The following is a 21,356-nucleotide window of genomic DNA, read 5'->3' on the forward strand; positions in this document are numbered from 1 at the left end:
CGGTATTTTCCCCTTACTTGTTATTTTATATATATGGGATAGCAAGGAACAATAAAAAACAGGGTTTAAAAATAGGAAATGTTGTGAATATCCCCAAACTTCGCACAGGAAACAATGTAAATGAAAGTACATTTTTATTTTCATTCTTTCGATTGTTTCGGCAAGTTTGTACTTTAAGCATTATGTGTTGATGCTGTTCACAATTATCTACATATTTGTTTTCTTTATCGGTCAGTGTAACATGTCTTAAAATTCGGATACAAACCGATTATCAACACTTCAATGAACCTATTTGGCCTCATTCGCCTCTAACCTATAGGTATTCAAGAATATATTCTCAATAAGTGTTTACATAAAAATTCTCAATATTCTGCATCACCCAAAACAGTTTCAGGTAACTATTATTAAAAGGTGTATTTTGGTCTGAGGTGTAACTGAACGATTAGAAACCTGAATGTCCTTTAAATAGTTCTTATCTACTATACCTGTACAGAAAAATAACTATCATTGCTTCAAAAAAATGATCACCTAACCCTAAGGAAAATACTTTATCCCAATTGCGGCGAGCCGCAACCGTTAAGTACGACTGGCATGGCACGTAGAAAAAATGCACTCTTAGCTTAGGCTCGTGTTACCCTATACACGTGCGTTTTCTACACATTCACAATCCCGCTACACAATCCCGGTTGCTCCGGAAACGACGCTACCACTGATCGAACCCATTCCAACGCACTCCTTTCCGAACTGGACGGCATCGTGCACGGAGGTAAACACCCGACAGTACGGCTTTTCGATATCGCCCACCAGGCCACATTTCAGCATCACCTCAAAGACGGGCGGCTGACATCCGGCCAGCACGATCTGTATGTCAAGCTCCTCGAACTCGCGCACCATTGCCTTGAACGTTCCGACGGCGGATGGATCGATCGAGCTGAGCGAGGTAAAGTCTAATATCAGCACCCGGCAGCTACTCTGCTCCATGGATGGCTTCCAGTCCGGATCCTTCCGCCGTTTAATCTCCTCCGTAAGATTGATGCCAAGCGTTTCGCAGACTGTCGTTTTAAAGGCTGCACGGGAGGCAAAATTAAGCGCACCGCAGTAGTGGAATATTTTTATGCCGGCGTGTTGAATCAGCTAAAAAATGGACAAAGAAAAAATAAAGTTATTATCTTTAATCAAACGTCACGGGTTTCATTCAATCTCTTACTCCATCGTAACGATTCACGTCCAAATAAATGTCCGTATTGGGAACGTTTCCCAGCAGGCAGGTGTACGGTTTGAGCGCGCGGAAGAAGATGCAGCAAATGCTCAGCACGATGCCAACCAGCAGACCGATGTCGATCGCGAGCAGCACCACCGACAGGAAGGTCAGTATCCACACCATCCCATCGATCCAGCTTTGGCGCCAGAAGCTTTTCAGCTGCGTTACCTGCATCAGCAACCCCTTGAGGGAAACCACGATGATGCCGGCCAGCACGCAGCGGGGCAGCGGCTCAAAGAACGGGCCCACCCACAGCAGCACGATCGCCAACAGTCCGCAGGAGATGACGGACGCAATCTGGGTGCGGCCACCGACCGAGTACTGGATCGAGGAGCGGGACAGCGATGCCGCGAATGGGAAGCAGGAGAAGAAGGATGCAAACACGTTGCCGGTACCCATCGCAAACAGCTCCTGGTTGAAGCCGATTTCGTAGTTTTCCTTCTTGGCAAAGATGAGTGCCATCGAGACGGACACGGTGTAGCCAACCATTGCCACTGGGAAGCTGTCGATCAGTATCGACGGCATCAGGCTGAAGTCGGGCAATGTGGGTGCTGAAAAGGATAGGTAACGAGAAGCAAAGGTAAGGCGGTCGTTAATGAAGTGAAATATTCAACAATTAATTTCTAAATTTGCATTATTTTATTATTAAATATAGCTTAATTTTTGGTGGTAAACGAGAAGGCCGTAAAAAAATACGCCAGTCGTTGGCGAACATCCGGGAGTAAAGAATCAAATTTAATAGAAATATAAGTTTTGTAATGATGCAATCAACTTAAAGTCAACTTCTAGGCAATCTAGCCAATCGGATTTTTTAGTCGAAGTATTACAACATTTATGCATGAAGTTTTGTATACAACAAATATTATTTGTTATTTGTATTATTAACAAATATTATCAACTTGTCATCATTTTGTTCAACTCAACTTGTTTTTTGCCTATCCAATCAAGCAGTTATTTCATGAATTAAACATGCATTCGAGTAATTTCGAGTATATCTCTCAGTACATCAATTTTAGCAGAAATTATCTTTCGATCATGTAAAAAGCACTATTGGGAAATGAGCGCGTTTTGTTTGTTTGTTTTTTTTTGAGAGTAAAATTAATTCCAGTCGGTTGTTATTTGCGGCTACTCTGATATACAATTCAATATTGTAAGATCATTTGCAATTGAATTAAACAATACAATGTATCACATTCACTATGCAAGAATAAATCCGTTTTTAGTTTTTAAAGTTGCTCAAAAGCTTACCGATTCAGTTCAACTTTTAAGATTCCAATGAAAATAAAAGGAATCAGCATTACCAGCTCGTTTTTGATCAAGTGCGATCGGATTGCCCAGAGCTAAAGAGCTGAAGCACTCCATACGGTTCGCGATCGGTAAAATTTGTCATCCCCTCGGTTCGGCGAAAACTGTACATGTTTTTTCTAACCAAATAGAACGATCGTAAATGTTCGAAGTAACAATGTTTGCGTTACTTTTTCCTACACTAATCTGGAATTCACAAAAACACACACACACACGCTCTTACACAAAATCCACGAAATAGCGCGATGAATAATAAACCAATTGTACTTTTTGGGGGGAGAAAAAGCACATGAGTAACACACCTGGTGGAACAAACTGTGTGTTCAATGTTTTTTTTCTTCTTTGATAGGGATTGGGTACAATAATTTCTTCCATTCATTCTCAGGGCCGGTGTTCGTATAACATCATCTCAATAACAATGTGGCTAGCTAGAATACATTTGCTCGCACCGTAAGTGACGTTATTACCTTCGGAAGTGAGGCATTATTAGTTATTGCAAAAAAAGATACATCTAAAAACTAACAATGTCGCGAAATTGATTATTATTAGTAAGGTTGGTACGCGTGTAATTCTCCACAACTCCACTTCGACACTTACCGGGCAATCCTGTGGGGATGGTGCCGATCGTTTTGATGCTGTACTTGTCCTGCAAATACAGATACCTTGACAGCAGCGTCCCGGCAATGACCGCAATCAGCTCGATCGGTATCGGAATGACACTGCGCTTAGCGACCCTCGGCTGGGGGAAACCGGAAAAATTTCAAGCAAGCAAACAAACAAACACATACGGATTCCGTTAAAATCGATTGGCAGATTGTAATTGCAAGCTGCACCAAGTGTACGGTCGCGTAACGTGCGTGAAGCGAACCAAACTTGACATCCTTCGAACGCAGGCGAATCGCAAATTGGCAATACTCTCTTACCTTCAGGATCTCGTTGTTGAACACCAGCACCACGATCGTGATGGTCGATATGATGATGGCGGCCCAATTAACGTTTACGATTTGCTTGAAGATTTCGATGTACGTCTGTTGGGGATGGGAATGCACGGCGAGAGACGGGGAGAGGGAACGTATTAGTAATGTGTTGTTTTGTACGCGTAAGGTATATAGCATCTTTGCCGAAGGTGAACAAGCAGCTTGCAGCACACCCAAAACGAGGCCAAGTTTGTTAATACAACTGTCCAGAACATTCGTGCATAAGTATGATTCACGCCACTTGGGGATGCTTACCTTTACAATTTCGAACATACTGCCGACGGAGGGTAGCGTCAGCCCGAGCAGGTCCTTGATCTGTGACGTAACGACGTGGATGGCCGCGCCGGTCGTAAAGCCGGAAACGAGCGTATCGGACAGCAGAAAGGATATTACGCCCAGCCGGCAGACGCACATGATTAGCTGCATGATGCCGACGACGAAACAAACGGCCGTGGCCACTTCCAGTGCGGTGCGGGGCGGTTCGCCCGGTTCGCTGGTACCGGTGTACGCTAGCACCGTTTTCCCAACCATAATGGAAACGACCGCAAACGTTCCTGGTTTGAGGAGAGATGTCAAATTTCAAAAAAACAACTTATTGTTAGACATCTGGGGCCAATAGTTGGTGATTTTTCGTCTAGAGGAACTTTAACTAAGCTTGAAATCACCATCAGTTATGAACACTTACCCATCGAGTTATGGCGTGAGGTACCGAACAGAAAGTACACCAGCACCGGGAAGAACGCCATATAGATGCCGACGATCGGCGGCACATTGGCCAGCAGCGCATATCCAATACCCTGCGGTATGTGCATCACCGCCACCGTACACCCACTGATGAGATCGCGCACTAGGTCCTTGCCCCACGAGTACTCCGGCAGCCAGGTAATCAGGGGAAATACAGTGCTACAGCAGGTCTTCGCGTCCACTTTACGCATTCGCGTCTTCAACTCCCTCTGCAGTGCCCGTTTCGGTTTGCGATACTGGTACGCATCGTTCAGCTGATGCTGCTGATAGAGTGGTCGCGAAACGGTCACCTGCGGCAGAGCGTCACCACGGGGCGTCACATCCGGGACGGATTGCTCTTCGGATAGCTCCTGGTAAAAGGTGGGATTCACAATGCCACTTTCCGCTCCAACCGAATCGTGCTTCATTTTCGTGCGATAGCAGTTTGCACGTCACACATAGAGCGCGTCCGACACGTTCGTTCCTTCCGCTGCGACGGCACTAACAAGACTGGCTGCGAATCCGATCGAGCTGCGCGACAGGTTTGTGTGTACGGTTTAATAGCACGGTTGAAGGGGCGAAGAAGCGCGCGCGAGCGTGTGAGCGTGGGCTACACGAAAGGGAAGAACTATCTTGCCGAGAACTTGAACCCGAGCCGCTCGTAACGGTGCGCTGTCCCCGGTGAAGGTTGGCAGTGGTTACTGTTTGCTCGCAGGCCAGGTAGCTGCTCTCCGCTCTCTTGGCGACATCACCGATTGTAGAGGCTGCGATACGCTTCCGAGTTATCTCTATTTCCTGCCACGGGTCCTGCTGGCAGGTTGAAGAAAAGCAATAGATTAGATGTGATGAGTCGTTGGTGGTGGGCTGTGTACCAATCGTGAACAATCCGTGTGTGGCAACCGGGATCTCCCGGGTAAGCAAACAAAACCCATGGCCAAGCCCACGTTAGAAAGGCAAGGGCTTACCGTGGAGAGTGTTAAAGTATTTGGCTATTTTTTGCAAAGGAAAGTAACAATCCTCGAGATGAATTCAGGTTCTCCATGTCGTCGTCATTGTTGACTGGGTATTTAAGGTACAGAGTCACACAATGTGACTTTGAATAGCAATTGGGTAGGGGGAACATTTTTCAATCTAAGCAGGAGGTCTTGAGGTGTCTCGTACAAAAGCACCCAAAAGGCTCACGCCATGAGTTGGCAGAAACTGTTTAGCACCGCAAGAAGGGAAGGAATCGAAACCGTGGAACGCAAGAATGGGCTCAAGGGTTCAGGTCAGCAGTGAGCACGAACCATTTTTGCGCATTTGCGGGAAACTAGTTTCGTCGGACGGCGTGGTGGCAGCAAATGCGGCCTTCGTCGCAACACTGGTGTAGCTCCACTGCTGGGTAGCAATTTTAATCCTACCGAAACCGTGATCCCTCACGTGAGCAATGGAGGTGAAAGCAGATATTGTGGTGGTTCGGTTTACAAGGCGCACGGTACCCGTCAACACGCGAAAAGAGTGCGACCGCGGGATTTGAATGTACGCGACGAGATCTGCGCTGCAAAGTTTTACCCAAATGGTAGTGGTATTTGACGACTTCTCCGATTACTTTGCTCCAACACATGGGGACAACTTCGTCCAATGAACTGTGTGCGTTATCATCCCTGTCGTATGACATTCATTACACAAATTCAATATATGTTCGAGAGTATAGTATAGAGAGTATAATGAATTTCGAAGGGAGTCTGTCCAACATCTGAATGAGAAGGAGTACGATGGCCACGCTATCTGTGCTCAATTCGTCATAACAGCGATAAAGCTCCATTTACTGCACGGAATGCAGGCGCGAAAATTGAATTTCTTCTTAGCAGCTTATGAAAATATGACCAGATTGTTGATGTAGCGTTAATATTGGAGCACAGTTGAGGTCTTATCGAGATTGAATAAGACGATGTACTCTGCAGCGTACCGCAGAGCTATAGCAATCACAGTATCGATAGCAGGTAGCAATCCATTACTACTCACGGTTCCTTCCATTACTGATCTGTTGGTGATGGAAGTTATCAAGGAAACAGACAGACACGAGCACCCGTATGGGACGACGTATGCTAATCGTGGGCGATATTGTTCCAAAGAGCCGGATGACGAAATTTGGGCACCAAACAATATACTGATAAGTCAGACACGAGCCTGTAAACATCAACACGTAGTTACATGCCTAGACGGTTTCTGAGGCCTTTTCTCGACACAGTAGCTATTCTGGGAGCGATATCTTTAGTTGACCGAGAGTATCACCGTCTAGCCACCTTCCGTAGAACGGAGTCCACAGATTTCACTCGTGAGATATAATTCCATCCAATATACGGTGTCAAACAAACAGGCAGGACAACACTCGCGATCGTCATTGGTGGTTATTTGCAGCGACTTATATTTGTCCTTCCTTTATTGGATCTATTTCTGTACCAGCGCGGAGCTTCTCACTTTTTAATTGCTTAATAGTGGCTCGTGTCCTAGTTTTAAAATTCATTCACTGTTGGGCAGCAACCCAACTCGAACACTTATCTCCAACTCCAAGATACTGTGCATCCGTATGTGGGGGCGTGAGAATGTACTTATGCTTGAGATTGCTGTGTTGATTACTTTATGATTATGAATATATGCTACTTGCTTATCATAAAGTGGTATGCAAAAGAAGCTAAACTCATCTTATTTCTTTTATTGTGCCACACATGACTGTCAACAGAAGGTTCCTTTTTATTTGGGTTCTCTCTCCATCATGTGCACAAGAAAGCCACGTGCCAAGTAATGTTTGAAGTAAGAGTCGTGGAAATGTATAAGTTCTCTGGTATCGGTGATCGTCCAAAGAAACTCAGTAACTGGTCAAACTATGTACGGGAAAACTTAACACACACACAAACACACTGATTCGTTACGACTTACAAACTGCGACTTGAAAAACTCGTGGCCGTTACACGTTTGCATCGACGTTCCCGATTGGTGTGTATCCAAAACACACTGTTCTCGCTTTGATTGAAGCGATCGGGCAATAACGACGAAGTACTCTCAACAAATCTGCATTTCATGCCACCAAAGCGAAGGTCACGCGTGTAAGGGCATCTACAACTATACGAATAAAACTAGTTATTACGAGTTTAGCCGAAACAAACCAACGCCAAAATATTACATCCGCGTCGTTTGAGGGAATATTGGAATTGGTTTTCAACAAACAACGCACAAATAATCGTAATTAATCATGACGTCCAAGAGAACAGAAACACAATAACAACAGACTTTCTGCGGGAATATTTTATGCAAACCAGTTTCTTTTTGGTTCTGACAAGAATTTTGGGATGTTTCTTCTTCCTCGCTCTCTTCACGGACTCTCCTTTGTCCATTAAGTAGCGTAGGCTGCGCCAGCCAAATTGAGGCGCGAATCGAAGCGCAAAAGAGTGCCCAATCGAAAACAAGATTTACATTTTCCGTGGGAGGGGGATCCGAAGCACCGAGATGGAAGCGTCCTTTTGCCGTACACATCTCCCAACCGATAGCAATCTAGAATTCATATGATAGCGTCATATTCGCTTGATCTGTTACACGCTTTGCGCGATGTTCTTTGCGGGCGCTACTACAAGCTAATCGCACCGAAAGAGCCTGGGAATATAGGGAGGCTAGCTTTCCAACCAACCGATAGCAGTGTCGTTGCACGAGGACGAAGATCGTGGCACACATAAAAACAAACAAGTTGTTTGCAACACAAATCACGCGATTTTTGTTTTTGCTCTTAGGAGGGTCGGTCAGGGCGAATACCTTACTGACACCATCCACTAGGGCAAAGGAAAGGTCGGTAAAAGGTAAAAAAGGTTATTATGCTTCTCGCAGCCACAAAGATGAAGAAATTTGTTCTCGAAAAAAACAAGCTCAACTGAATAAACAGATTCGATGGACTGATCGACCCGTAACGGGTTCGTCCGAGTCGCTGAACGCAAAAAAGACTGTAACCATATACACGTTCGTGCAAGCACTGCTCCCTAGACGTGGGGCAAACAACACAGCCTACAGAAGAACACACATGAACCGTGACGAGATTTTACTTACGATTTCAGGTTTTGTACACTGCTACGGCCGCCCGCGGGCTTACAAGCCCGTGGAGGGTTGATGGTTCTTTCTTTTCACAAAATCACACGCGAAGTTGAGCGAGAGACGGCTGCGCGGTTCGGCTCTGACTGCAGGCCGAGTGGTGCTTGTGGTCCGATTAATCCACCTGCAAATCGCAGGCGAAGCGAAGCGCGATCGACGATCGACCATTCGGGATACTTCACTGATAGGTACTGCAGCACACACAACACACGGTTCTTCGGCTACCCGTCCAGCCCGTGTCAATTCTCTGACACAGCACCTCATCGGGAACGGGAGTGAGTAGTCGTGCCGGGGGAATGGGTGATGGTGCATGATGGCATACAGCGAGCCCCCTGTCTGACAACAGTGAAACTGAACCGTTCGGTTTGCTGCTTATCATCGTGTTATACTTTCCCGCCAACGTTCACGTGCGGCTTGTGATTTGTCGCTTCTACTGCCCCATTTCCATCGTGGAACAGCTACTGTGAAGCAAAGTAAAATAAAAGCAAACCTAGAGACAGTTAATTGATAAGATGATTATTTGAGTAGCTCTACAAAGTTATATAGGGTTTTTTTGTTGTTTTTTTGCTGAAAGCAATTTGTACTAACTGTACATCAAGTTCATAAAGCATATGCAAGTGTTACAGCCTTGGAGCTAAAAATTCAAACGCGATCATTTCAAAATCATGACTTCATACACGTAAAAGAACGATCCGTCCGATTAATCTCGGTTTGATTTGGTATGTAATTTTGTTTCTATCATTTTACACTAAGGAGTTTTGGTTTCGATTTTTTATCATTGTTTGTCCAAAAGTGCTTAACTTTTGTTGAATGTAATCATTTTTAATTTTTTATCGACATCTGAAAGGGCTCTATAACGTTCGAAAATAAACACGTAATTTGAACCGTACCTGTTGTAATGGCCAAACAAGTCGCGTTATAATGGCCAAAAATTTGTCTTGTAACTGAAATACTGTGAAATCAACACATGCAATCCTGTGATAAATTTTAGTTATCATCCGTTTTTTGAAGACCACCGCTTTGTTTCGGTTCCCCAGATTGTTCTAACAACACTAAAAGGATACAAAGAGCTTTTACGCGTTTACAATAGGGAAATATTTTGTGTAAATGAAAAAAAAAATAATCAAAATGTGGATTCCAAACGAAATTATTGTTGTGACATGGTTTAACTGAAGGGTGAAAGTTTATTTTAATCTTAGTGACGCTTAATATTGTACAGTAAAAATATCTTACGATTTCTCTTTTACCGGCCCATACGCGACATATACATTGAAAGTGACACAGTAATATTCGAGCTCAAACATAAAATAGATTGAAAGATTTTCTTTAAAATTATGCACCACATTCGTGTAAACAATCTAATCTTGATGTATATGCCCTGTCTTTAGTGCAATTAGAAATATGCAAACCTATAATTTTAAGCTACACCACATTCAGAGAGTTCATCAATAAATGAAGATATATAAACTTCATTGCAATTAGGAGAAAGATAACCCGCTGTAGTGCGAAAGAGAAAATATCAAGTAAAGGATTTTTTTTGCAACGAATACAAATAGTTCTACGCACACATGTTTTAATGATTTAGGCCTTTTTGGTCTACGATTCTGCTTCTTCCAATGGGCCGAATTAGATCCATGGCAGCGTGAAATCCATACTAAACACGCTGCATCACCGCGCACCGTGTGGTTATTTGAAATCCCGACTTGGGTGCAACCGCCTAATACGCAACACAACGGTGCTCGCGTGGCCGGTTTCATTCTACTTTAAGAGCACTTCTTTCCTTTCCTTACGGATGATTTGTTCTTCGGATCGAACGGATAACATACATATCGCTACGATTTTCCCAGGTTTCGTTTTCCTCCTATCTCTCGCTACAAACCAGAGCGATCTTACACATTGTCTCAGCCTTTTTATTTCATACGATTTTCTTTTTACAGTAACAATTTAGCTTATGTAGCTCTCTCCATCTCTCCGTTTCTCTCGCACCACCCTGCAGCAGCAGAACAACAGTGAGTAATAGTAGACATACTTATGTGTGTTTGGGTGCGGATTTCGAGGAGGTGTGTGGGATCTACTACCCACACCGATCTTATGCAGCCAATTGGAATCATATTTTCTATATGTATATTTTTTGTCTAATTCCCTGTTAATTTTTATTTGTTCCTGAACTGTTACTGGATTTGCCGAAAACCTACAGAAAGTCTGCTGATGCAGGATTTATCGAATAAAGATGTGTTTGTGTACGTGTGTTAAAGTAGTGTATGATTATGATTAATATAATAGAAAGATAGTTTTGGTATAAAAATTTGGATCGGAACGTTGGTTATAAAAAAAAACAAACTGTGAGTGGTAAATCTTTCTTCCTTTTCGTTTGTGTGTGTGTGTGTGTAATAATTCTTATTTCATTAAATGGTCGTGCCCAACCGTTTCCCTTCAGCCGTACAGGAAAAGCAAAATATGTATAAAAAAATCCTTTACAGACCCAGATTCTGATCTTGAAAACCTGATTTAAATGCACTCTCTTTCTCTCTCATACGCTGGTGTCCTAGGTATGGGATGTAAAATTCTGTAGGATTTTTATGTTTTGCTACCTGGCACTTTGGTACTACTAACGAGAAGGAAGGGAAAAATGCGACTGAAAGCTACTTCTATGCTACTGAAAGCGGTCGGTTTTTCTTTTTTTCACCAAAACGAGTGCCTATCTAAATTGATTGATATTGTTACGCACGCGTCGCACTCTTTCTACTTCCAACATCCTATCCGCACCAGACTTAGATTTTAATGGCTTCCGGGGGCGAAACGAAAACAAGCACGAGGAAAAAAATATAAAATACCTCTATCACTGAACAAACTTTGCCACGGGATAGTGGGCTGATGGAAATGAAATGAAAATAGAAAATCGAATAGATTGGACAATAATAAGAAGTAAAAAAGAGATGTTTTGCTGTCCCTACTTTGAATCACCACCAAACAGTTGGTTTGGTTGTGTGTGTGTTTTTGGGACAGTGAATAGAACCCACGTCCACACTAGCAAAAGCTGAACGCAAATGGATGATAAAAAAGTGGGCTACTGATACCGGGGGCGATCACTGGTGAATCGCAGGGCGGTTGGTGATGGTGGGACACACTGGACGACTCGCCCCCTTGCCCTTGCGATCGCTTACAGCGTACGATAGTTGTTGGAATTGTTGATGGCACCGGCACTGGTGTGCGTTTTGTAGAACTTGTACAGTACCAGCGAGATGGCCAGCGAGCCGTAGGCAAGGATCATACCGCCAACGAAGGAGTACGGGTCGAATCGGTTACAGTGCGGCACCGGTGTTGGAGCCGGCGTAGTGCTGGGAGCCACCGTCGACGTCGTAGGCGTAGCTGGGGTGGTGCTGGTGGTGGTAGTAGTATTAGAACTTGGGGTCGTGGAGGTGGTGGTGGCCGGAGTGGTGGAGGTGGTGGTTGTATTAGAACTCGGAGTCGTGGAGGAGGTGGTGGCCGGAGTGGTGGAGGTGGTGGTGGTGGTAGTTGCTTCCGTAGTAGTTGTGGTGGTGGTTGACGTTGTCGTGTTTTTATCATCTAAAATAAAAGCATACGAATGATAAGAGATATCGTAGAGTTCTGTAATTCTGTTGATTTGCATTCTAAATTGCATGTTTAAATCTAAAAAACATGCAATAAAAAGTAAAATAATGATTTTTTCAAAAATACAATTACAGTCTGTTCTCGAGAAACGAAGGTAATGCGGTCCGAAAACATTCGCGTTACTCGAATATTTTATTTTTGAGTCAAAACGGTCATTCATAAGTGGTCATACACATATTTTTTTTAAGTTCGCACAATTCGCATAGAACTGTTTTTTTTTGGGATTTAAATGGTTTTGAAAAAGTGTAATTTAGGATGTTTAAAACAATTCTTGTATCACATTGTACCGATTTGGCTAACACTTGCTAAGTTTCAATTTCAAATCCACCGAGCACCGGTCAAAATTGTATGGAGTTGACGGAGATCGAGAAGCTCGAAAGGATGCGAAAGTTTTAAAGGACCCGCCATGCAATTGACAGCGATTTGCGAGGGCGCGCGAGGGCTCGCATGCCGTACAAGTTCACCGCCCCAGAGCCCTCGCATTAAACAGCTTGCGAGCCTTGGTAATTTTTTCACACCTAGTTTTAGCAGTTATAATTATAGCACCCCGAGAGCAGGTATAACAGTGCGATTTGTAGCATACTAAACTCCTGAATTTTGACATTTTAGTTTTCAAAAATCCACAAAAATTTTAGTAGTGATCTTTTCGCCAAATACTACCGCACAAAAAATAATCCTTGAATAAAAATCAACGATTTTTTAAAATACCATAAGATTTCGAGCACATGAAATCTTTCGCAACCCTCGCAATGTTTGTCGGGGAACATTGACAAATTTTGAAAATCGCGCAACTGGGGAACAGACTGTATAAGCTAAAATTACTTATGAAATTCCGCAGAATTGAAGCGAAAGGCACGACAATAAAAGGCTTGTATAGGGGAATACGGATACGGGAATGTGCCATGTTCCCCTATACAAATGGCAAAGTTCACTTTTCTGTTCGTGCAACTATTTTTTAATTATACACGGACAAACTTACCAGTAGGAGCTACAGTTGTTTGTGGCAGATCATCGCTGACGTTAGCCACTTCGATTTTCGGCGTTACAGTAACACCTGGGAAGAGCGGAAAATTATATATTTTTTTTTTAGCAAACTGTCACTTTCAAGATAACAAAAATGATGAACTAAATTCATTACACGATAAAGACATATTTGATATGCTGAAAAAGCCGACAATATTTTGTTGCAAACGAACTACAAGATTATGCGCCATCATTTCTCTAATGCACGCGAAAAGCTAGCCCGAACGATATCTGTTTGTTTACGATGCAAATGAAGCACAAGACGCAATTTATTACTGCCGCGTAAGCCATTTTCTGCAAATACCAAGCCTTTTTCACACAAACACACAATTCGCTCAGTCCAGCCGTTTGCCCCCACCGGTCAGCTAATCTTCAATCCCTCCCACTCCATCGGTCATCTGGCAGAGGGGCTTGGTAACACAAACGCTGTTCGGTGGAAGCAGCAAACTATAAACAGACGTCATGCAGGAGGCAGAAGGGCTCTCTCGGAGAAACATTCGCGCAAAACCGCTGATGGATGCATAATACTATACAGCTGCACTTGTGTGCGCGATGGATGGATGCAAAAAATAAAACCCCCAACCATTTCAAACAACCCCCACGGGATTCCGCGAACGCTTGCACTCTTATCGCACAAAACGTCGTCATCGTCTTTCCTCTCTCCTCCTCCTAAGCTTGACTAATTCAACCGACATTCCAGCGGGGAGTGAGTGCGCAGGGGAAACGGAAGAAGGGTTAGAGTCACCCAAAACACGCACGCCACCTTTTGCCCGCATAATACCCGTTTGGTGGCTCTCTCTGAACGACTTTCTGTCCGCTTACACACGTTCGATATGCGAACGGGATGATCACGATGATGATGATGATGTGGTGGTGGTGGGATATACGCAAATGCAAACCAGTGCGAGGCCACGGCAACGCACCAAACACGAAAAACAACTGTACAACCGTTGAAGCGGCTCCGAGTCGAACGAGTGATGATTCATCTCAGTCTCCTTCTTCCCAACACATCAATAATACGCTGAAAATTAGATTAACCCCTTTTCTTTGGTGGAGCAGCAGGTACATATTCTTGCTTGCGCAAAAATATGCAACGCGGCGTCATGCCATGTGCATGCAAATCATGCTCCAGGATGCACGGCTGACCTGTGCCTGTGTGTGTATGTGTGGTGAATTGCACCATTCTAAGAAATTCGTGCCACAATAGGCTGGCTGTAGAATTATCCCGAATCACTTTCCCATATTTTCTTACCTGCCGTTTCCTCCGCGGGCAATGCGTTCACCGTGAGCAGCGCAACCAGTGCGGCCAGCAATGCACCCTTTACGAACATCGGAATCATTTTCTCGGACTATCTAACGGCTTTTTTTTTCTTTGGCTGGACTTTCTTGCGAATTCTTCGAGAAGCGTTGGCCGCGAAGCTGCTTGCTGTAAAAATAAGAAATAAAACAAATCGTCTATTTTAATTAGCTAGCAACACAGGATACACACACACACATACACAAGCCTTGAAAGAGAGGAACGTGATGCTTTTTCCGGCACGTATAGAAATAAAATGGATAAATACAAAGCTTTCCTCCACTTTGTCTGTTCCCTCGTTCCTACCGCAAAAAAACGCGTTTTGCGTTTTGCAACGCACTGCTGCTAATGGCGGTGTGTAAGTGTGTGAGAGGCGAGGTGTGTAGGTGCTACTCTGGCGTGTGGAGGTGGTGGATTGTGCTAATTACGTTCGAGACCGAAATGCAAAAAAAAATATCTAACTAAAAGGGCTTTCCCTTCTTAATTGTTCCTTTATGTTGGTGATACGCGTTAAAAGTGCATGAAATTTGTAAAGAATACACTTGCCTGCTGGTTTTTAGCCGGAATTCAGACAATAAAGTCTGCACCAATTAGCTTTCGTACAAAACACGACCGGACCGATTCACACCGAACAAACGAATGACGGCTGGGGCTGACAGGTTTCGGCGATCTAGATTTTTTTTACGTTTACAGCAGGCGGGTTGACCGCTTCAATCATCTGCGGGCTGTCTGTTCCTAGGCGTTCCAGGAATGGCAAAATAACATTTTCAAGAATTTCCTTGAAAAAACACTTTCTGCGTGTTCGCAACCGTATAAAAATGTATAAAGGTGGTTTTGAATGGTTATTAATAACATAACTTTTTTGCGAAAAATGTACCGGATGAACAAGTTCTATTGTTGACGCTTCAGCATAAATCCTTCGGTTCTCTCTTTCTTTCTACCCTCTACCCTTCCCATTGTATCGCTCCCATCGCATTGATTATGTGCAGAAATGTTTTGTTTACGATGATGAAAATTATTTATTTATGTTTGCCGATCGACGATTGAAACTTAATGCTAGTACGACTTTCCTGGCGGGCTTGTTTGTTGTTAAAATGTTTGAGAGATTTATAGATTTTGCCCGGAGCCGACTTGGGCAAAATCATTACAGCTACATCTATACTGCTGACCATACGCATTCGCGCTACATAAAATTGTACGTATCCTTAACATGCTACGAAAATGCAAAATATATGCTTACAAATCTAACCTTCCGCCCCACACACTGGCGCTGCCCACACGAGGGGAGAAAAGGGAGACATAGACGGGCAAAATCAATCCAATCAAACCACTCCAATATGCAGTAAATACTTATCTCCATCAAGCTTAAAATTTGGGAAGAATATGTGGTGAGCCGTCGCACAGGGTACGCAACTAATGGTCCTTCTTTTTCGGCTTCTTCGGATTACGCGAACGGCTCTTGGCTTTGCAGAGCGGACAGATTGGGGCGTTGCGATGGATTTGCTGATGGCACGATAGACACGACTTCATCGGGGGTGGCTGCTGTCTGCTGAAAGAGGAAAAAATCGAACCAAACACGAAGCTCTCAATAGCTGTGAAAAACCCGAATACAGTGGATAGAGGAAAGAAATACAATTGTAACAAACGAGATGTTTGTAACAAACACAATAAAAATATATAAAATAAAATACTAAAGTGTATCAGAACATATAAGAACAGAACAAAACTGAACGAAAAATCACCTTAAATTCACATTGAAATCAGACCTGAATGTCGGATGGCCGATGCCGATCGTTGATGGGGCCTGCTGGAGCCGGTTCGTAGGCAGTTCCGGAGGTTTGTTGATTCGCATCGCTACCGGGGGCGGTGGAAGAAATCCGGGCGGTGCGGACGGCGGCAGCGATGTGGCCGGCGCATCGGGTGGCAGTGGATGGTGGGCGGACAGCGGTGGACGAGAGAAGGTGGCGGAAGGTGTCGAGAGTGATTTGTTGGCGGTGTAATAGTTTTGGAAGCGGCTGAAACAGGACGAAAGAATATATTAATTAAATTATTTTAGCTCGAGAAACGGGACGGACAAAGTGTACGCACTCGGGTGAAATAATGGTTCCTTCCTCTTCGTGCAGTTCCGGCAATCTTTCCAGCCCGAGATAGTCGCGACGCATAGAGTCCACCTCGGTTTTCAGCGGCACGTATTCCTCGTGTACGCGGTTGGCCATATTAATCGAACGGATACGATTTTCTTCCGCCTGTTTAATAACGGTTTCCATCTAAAAAGATAAAAATGGGGAATTTAGCATATAAATTGCTGTTGAATAAAAACAGCTGCACAGGAAGAAAACAGCCAATTTACTTACAGCATTAATGTCGGCATGAATTTGGCGAAGTTCCTCCACATGGCTCATCTTCTCCTGCATCAGCAGCTCCAGCTCGCGCCGATACTCGGACAAACATTTTTCCTCCGCATCGCCGTTCTCCACCTCGCGGATAATTTTCAGCTTCAGCTTTTCCAGCTGTAGCGTTTTGGAGCTAGAAAAAAAAAACGAGTAACGAGGAGAATGTAAAATAAAACCCCCTTCACCACAGAACAGAACCACCTCCGCCTTTGCGATGGGGTCGCCGCCTTACCGAATGTCTTTCATCGCTTCGAGCTTTGCGTAAATCGTTCTCTCGTCAACCGCGCTCATCTTCGTACGCAAACAAAACTGCAGCAGCAGCACACTTTAGTTCAACACAATTTCCACTAGAAACAATTACACTTTTCGCCGTTTTTTTGTGTGTATTCACAACACAACACAATCTACACGCGGGTGGGGTGGAGAGAATTAATTCTTTCACACACGCATTATCCAGCTACAAACCTTTCCCTGGCGGTGGAAAAAGATGCTTTGATGCTGCTGATGGAAAATGGCCGATCAATCTTTTCTTCTTTTTTGCTGCCGCTGCCCGTCGTCGCCCTTCCTACCCAGAACATCGCACCCTTCGCACCCTTTCGACACAATCACAGCACACAAACATCACGCACACAACGATGGAGGCAGATGTCAGTGGCGGACGCGATATGCGAGCGCATGCACACTGTCACACCGTTCCACTGTTTACAAACAAATCCGGTGCCGTGATGGTGCTTTCCCATCATTAATTTGCAAGTTTTTTAGGGCAAAAAAGGGTCTGTGAAGGTCAATGTTTGGTGGTTGATGGAAATAACTTATACGGTATATATAGTAGTTATTATTATTATTTATTTTTTAATCAATTTATACTAATTTTCAGTACAAGGCTCACTGATTCATTATACCTCCTCGACCTGCTTGGTTCGATGCGACCGCCTGCTTAGCTACTCTTTAATCAGAAATGAATTTTAACCTTTTGTCTTCTTTCCATTTATCATCCTGCAGTAACGAACTATCATCATCACAGGATTTGCGCGAATGACACCGTGCCTCGACGTTTGCGCAACACGAGCTAGCTTACGCCACCGGTTGTTTGATTTCGGAGCGGCCGGCTACTTTACCATCCACATCCAAGATGTATCACCGGAATCTGGCCCACCTGAATCCGTACGAGCTGCACAAGCATCTAATCAACGAGTACATGCTCACGAAGCCGGGTGCAACGAAGCTGCTGCAGCGTGATACGTCCCGCGACAAAACGGACCACGATGTAGTGCGCGAGAATCACCGGTTTCTGTGGGATGACGAAACGGTGGACAGCTGGGAGAAGCAGCTGGCCAAGAAGTACTACGATAAGCTGTTCCGCGAGTACTGCATAGCGGACCTGAGCCGGTACAAGGAGAACAAGGTAAGTGTGCCGTCCCCAGACGGTGGGAAGTCACGCGGTCTTTGTACGGTAAAAACAAATCTGACATCTCACCCTCCGAAGGTTGCTATGCGGTGGAGAATCGAGAAGGAGGTGGTTGTCGGCAAGGGACAGTTCGTTTGCGGCGATCGGCACTGCGAAGAGCGGAACGAGCTGCGCAGCTGGGAGGTCAACTTTGGCTACCAGGAGCATGGGCAGAAAAAGAACGCACTAGTTAAGCTGCGTAAGTAAGGCGGCATTGCATGGTGTTCCACTGATAATCAATATTAAATCCGTCACATTCTACCCCCCGTCTCAGGCCTTTGTCCCAAATGTTCCGACAAACTTAACTATCACTCGAAAAAGAGGGAAATCAAACGGCTGAAAAAACGAGATCGTAAAGCAAAATCTTCCAGTGGCGGTAGGAGGGTAAGCGATGATGCTGTTTCCTCGAGTAGCGTGGCTGCGCCTACTCAGGAAGGCACATCTGTCGCCACGACAACACAGGAAAGCATCGAACCGGATGAAGTACCGGAAGCGGTAGGCGAACAAGATGGTTCCTGTGCACCGGAAGTTGCTGAAGGAAGTTGGACGAAGGGTAAGGAATCGGCTGGCGATGATGATACTGAACATGATTAACCATATTGCACTGTTTAATGCTCTTTCTTCTGCAGGCCATGAAGTGGAAGAAAAGACACGTGAAGAAGAGTTTGACGAGTTTTTGGAGGATCTTTTGCTTTAATCTACGATCGTTGCGTGCACAAACATTAAACAAACGATACTGTGTGCTACTATTTTTAAGATCGTAGTCGAGCTATGTTTAAGCATGTTTGGGAAATATAATAACGCCTGTGGTGTTTTCGAATTTCAGTTTAATCGCAACAGTTTGCATTTTGGCTGTTATGCGTTCAGTTATGTTGTTCAGTTTAAGAAACTTTTTTAAAATAAATTATGGTTCCTAAATGATCTTGGATTGCTTAGTAGTTACTTAAACAATACTTTGCACATTTTTACCAAATCAATTCTTCAGTCAGGACCTTTCTGAAATCCGAGAATGAGTTGGGGATTTCCTCAGCTCCGTCCATGGGTAAGCAATGTGCGTCAATGTGGGGATTTCAAAATGTCAATGTAGGTCAAGCAATTGTTCGAAACATAATTTTCGTTAACAAATCCAATTGCCAGTCGTAATTTTTCCCCAGCTGAGACCTAGCCTAACATGGCTGATTATGCTCAACCAGCATCGCCAACGGCGGCAATATAAGCGTCAAGTGAGAGAATGTTAGTAAGAAGTGAAATGTACGATTGTATTGTGCTTTACATCAAAACCGGTTACAATCCGTACTTATCAACGATTTGCGAAATCCTTACCGCGTTAGTTTGCTTTAACTGCTCGATCGATGCACATCAACGGAGTGGCACATAAAGCACAATGAAAGTTTTATTATTCTGTATTGTTATCTCACTCACCACGCTCATTGCTTCCGGGCAAGACATTGAAGAAGAACTGGTAAGAACAGCAGCCGGCCCGATCATCCCCGTGATGCTGCACACACATTAACGTATTTAATATTTCGCCCGTCTTTAGAGATGTCCCGGTGGGTACTGCGTTTCGAAGTACCTTTGTCCCAACGGGACCTTCATCGACGATATAAAGCATGCCCAAACCACGCAGCTGATAGGATTGCGCGCGGGGCTCGAGATTGACGATTTCGACGATTGCAATGATTATCTGCTGGTGTGCTGTCAGTCGGCTCCCGCACCGACGGCCACCAGTACGGAAAAACCGGCCACCAGTGATGTGAGTAAACGATGCACGAAATGATCGCAGCCGTTTGGGCACAGATTCATGGTGGCCTGGAACTATTCTTTTTTGGGTGTTTAGGAGCTAATTGAACCACCGCCGTCCACCAACCTTGCCTGCGGTCAGGCAAATGAGGGTGGTTTAATTTACGACTTGCGCAACAACGACACGCTGTCCCAGTATGCCGAATATCCCTGGGTGGTGTACATCTTGGCGCTCAAAAAGCAGGAGGCAAACTCCGGCGATTTTGTCTGTGGTGGTACACTGATCCATTCACGGCTTGTCGTGACGACGGCACACAATACGGACGGTAAGACGGATTTGGTGGCACGTTTCGGCGAATGGGACATCAGCACCACCAAGGAACCGTTCCCGCAGCAAGTAAGTGGGCAGATATACAATATAATTTGTTTTTAATGCAGTAAAACAACACCAATGAGTGCATTTTCCCGCACCAGGATATAGACGTCGCGGAGGTCATCAAACATCCTCAGTACGTGTTCAACCCGATACAGAACGACATTGCGCTGCTGGTGCTGGCGGAAAGCGTCCAGTACGCGGCACACATACGGCCCATCTGCCTGCCGCAGCCGACTGACGAGTTCGTGGGCCAGCGGTGCGTCTCCAACGGCTGGGGCAAGGAACGGGGCGTGTACGCGAACGTGATGAAGAAACTGACGCTCCCCGTGATCGGGCGCGCCAACTGTACGCGGATGCTGCGGTACGCCGGGCTAGGACCGTTCTACACCCTGCGCGAGGGTTTCCTGTGCGCTGGCGGCGAGGACGCCGTGGACATGTGCAAGGGGGATGGTGGGTCGCCGCTCGCCTGCCAGACGGAGAGCGGAACGTACGTGCTGGCTGGTATCGTATCGTGGGGCATCGGTTGCGGCGGTTTCAACACCCCGGGCGTGTACGTGGCCGTTAACCGGTACGTGCAGTGGCTCAACGAACATATCGTCGACCAAGCGCTGAACGAGAGTTTTGATATAAAATTGTAATAAACTGTCTGTATCATGCTTATGGTTGAATAAATGCAAATGCCGCGCACGAACGCCGCTGCTGGCTGCCAATCATATTGCTCTGCTGTATTGACCTTCGACCTACGGTAGATTTCGATTCGCGGGGAATCCCGACGCGGGATTTTGCTTATCAAGAGATGCGTTACGTAGGGGTTTTTGTGTGTGTGCGGGGCTCGCCGATGTGATTGCAGGCTTACGCATCACTCTTAATAAATTCAAATTATTGTCAATTAATCACTAAATCATCATAAAAGTCAAACCAGATGTAAATGTAGAAAGATGGCACTTTAGCGTGATCATCGCATGAAGGAACAAGGCTGACGAAATAGAGCATAATTTTACAATATGGAAAGTAATGATCAGAATATTGAAGAATTGGTCGTTGATGCAAATTATTTCGATTTTC

General features: G+C 44.8%; 5 protein-coding genes across 12 annotated transcripts; 2 read left to right on the forward strand and 3 right to left on the reverse strand.

Annotated features, from left to right (window-relative positions):
* Positions 1 to 283: 283 nt before the first annotated feature.
* LOC120904997 (solute carrier family 26 member 10-like) lies at positions 284 to 8,801 on the reverse strand. Of its 2 annotated transcripts, none has more exons than XM_040315602.1 (7): positions 8,341 to 8,801; positions 4,229 to 5,073; positions 3,799 to 4,097; positions 3,490 to 3,594; positions 3,164 to 3,305; positions 1,208 to 1,812; positions 284 to 1,134 (listed from the first exon to the last, which is right to left on the reverse strand). In XM_040315602.1, the coding sequence occupies exons 2-7, from the start codon at positions 4,692 to 4,694 to the stop codon at positions 673 to 675; spliced, it is 2,079 nt and encodes a 692-aa protein (XP_040171536.1). In that variant the 5' UTR covers positions 4,695 to 5,073; positions 8,341 to 8,801; the 3' UTR covers positions 284 to 672. The 2 variants fall into 2 exon arrangements, with proteins under 2 accessions (XP_040171536.1, XP_040171535.1); XM_040315601.1 differs by having other exon boundaries at positions 4,229 to 5,076.
* Positions 8,802 to 10,220: 1,419 nt separating this feature from the next.
* LOC120905002 (integumentary mucin C.1-like) lies at positions 10,221 to 14,998 on the reverse strand. 3 transcript variants are annotated; one of them, XM_040315612.1, is made up of 4 exons: positions 14,882 to 14,998; positions 14,291 to 14,464; positions 12,995 to 13,069; positions 10,221 to 11,949 (listed from the first exon to the last, which is right to left on the reverse strand). In XM_040315612.1, exons 2-4 carry the CDS (start codon positions 14,376 to 14,378, stop codon positions 11,543 to 11,545), a joined length of 570 nt encoding a protein of 189 aa, XP_040171546.1. In that variant the 5' UTR covers positions 14,379 to 14,464; positions 14,882 to 14,998; the 3' UTR covers positions 10,221 to 11,542. The 3 variants fall into 3 exon arrangements, with proteins under 3 accessions (XP_040171546.1, XP_040171547.1, XP_040171548.1); XM_040315613.1 differs by lacking the exon at positions 14,882 to 14,998 and adding an exon at positions 14,538 to 14,664; XM_040315614.1 differs by lacking the exons at positions 14,291 to 14,464; positions 14,882 to 14,998 and adding an exon at positions 13,154 to 13,384.
* A 331-nt stretch (positions 14,999 to 15,329) lies between these two features.
* Positions 15,330 to 17,315, reverse strand: LOC120905000 (zinc finger C4H2 domain-containing protein). Of its 4 annotated transcripts, none has more exons than XM_040315609.1 (5): positions 16,961 to 17,315; positions 16,690 to 16,861; positions 16,424 to 16,602; positions 16,102 to 16,350; positions 15,330 to 15,881 (listed from the first exon to the last, which is right to left on the reverse strand). In XM_040315609.1, the coding sequence occupies exons 1-5, from the start codon at positions 17,017 to 17,019 to the stop codon at positions 15,749 to 15,751; spliced, it is 792 nt and encodes a 263-aa protein (XP_040171543.1). In that variant the 5' UTR covers positions 17,020 to 17,315; the 3' UTR covers positions 15,330 to 15,748. The 4 variants fall into 4 exon arrangements, with proteins under 4 accessions (XP_040171543.1, XP_040171542.1, XP_040171541.1 ...); XM_040315608.1 differs by having other exon boundaries at positions 15,330 to 15,884; XM_040315607.1 differs by having other exon boundaries at positions 16,078 to 16,350.
* A 74-nt stretch (positions 17,316 to 17,389) lies between these two features.
* LOC120905001 (protein FRA10AC1 homolog) lies at positions 17,390 to 19,006 on the forward strand. Of its 2 annotated transcripts, none has more exons than XM_040315611.1 (5): positions 17,390 to 17,501; positions 17,731 to 18,133; positions 18,215 to 18,374; positions 18,450 to 18,728; positions 18,805 to 19,006. In XM_040315611.1, exons 2-5 carry the CDS (start codon positions 17,861 to 17,863, stop codon positions 18,870 to 18,872), a joined length of 780 nt encoding a protein of 259 aa, XP_040171545.1. In that variant the 5' UTR covers positions 17,390 to 17,501; positions 17,731 to 17,860; the 3' UTR covers positions 18,873 to 19,006. The 2 variants fall into 2 exon arrangements, with proteins under 2 accessions (XP_040171545.1, XP_040171544.1); XM_040315610.1 differs by having other exon boundaries at positions 17,402 to 17,547.
* Positions 19,007 to 19,493: 487 nt separating this feature from the next.
* Positions 19,494 to 21,006, forward strand: LOC120904998 (phenoloxidase-activating factor 2-like). Its single transcript, XM_040315603.1, has 4 exons — positions 19,494 to 19,637; positions 19,716 to 19,928; positions 20,013 to 20,312; positions 20,390 to 21,006. The coding sequence occupies exons 1-4, from the start codon at positions 19,560 to 19,562 to the stop codon at positions 20,927 to 20,929; spliced, it is 1,131 nt and encodes a 376-aa protein (XP_040171537.1). The 5' UTR covers positions 19,494 to 19,559; the 3' UTR covers positions 20,930 to 21,006.
* The last annotated feature ends 350 nt before the right edge of the window (positions 21,007 to 21,356 follow it).

This window comes from Anopheles arabiensis, chromosome 3 (assembly GCF_016920715.1).
Source record: "Anopheles arabiensis isolate DONGOLA chromosome 3, AaraD3, whole genome shotgun sequence".
In the NCBI taxonomy this organism is placed as follows: Eukaryota; Metazoa; Arthropoda; class Insecta; order Diptera; family Culicidae; genus Anopheles; species Anopheles arabiensis.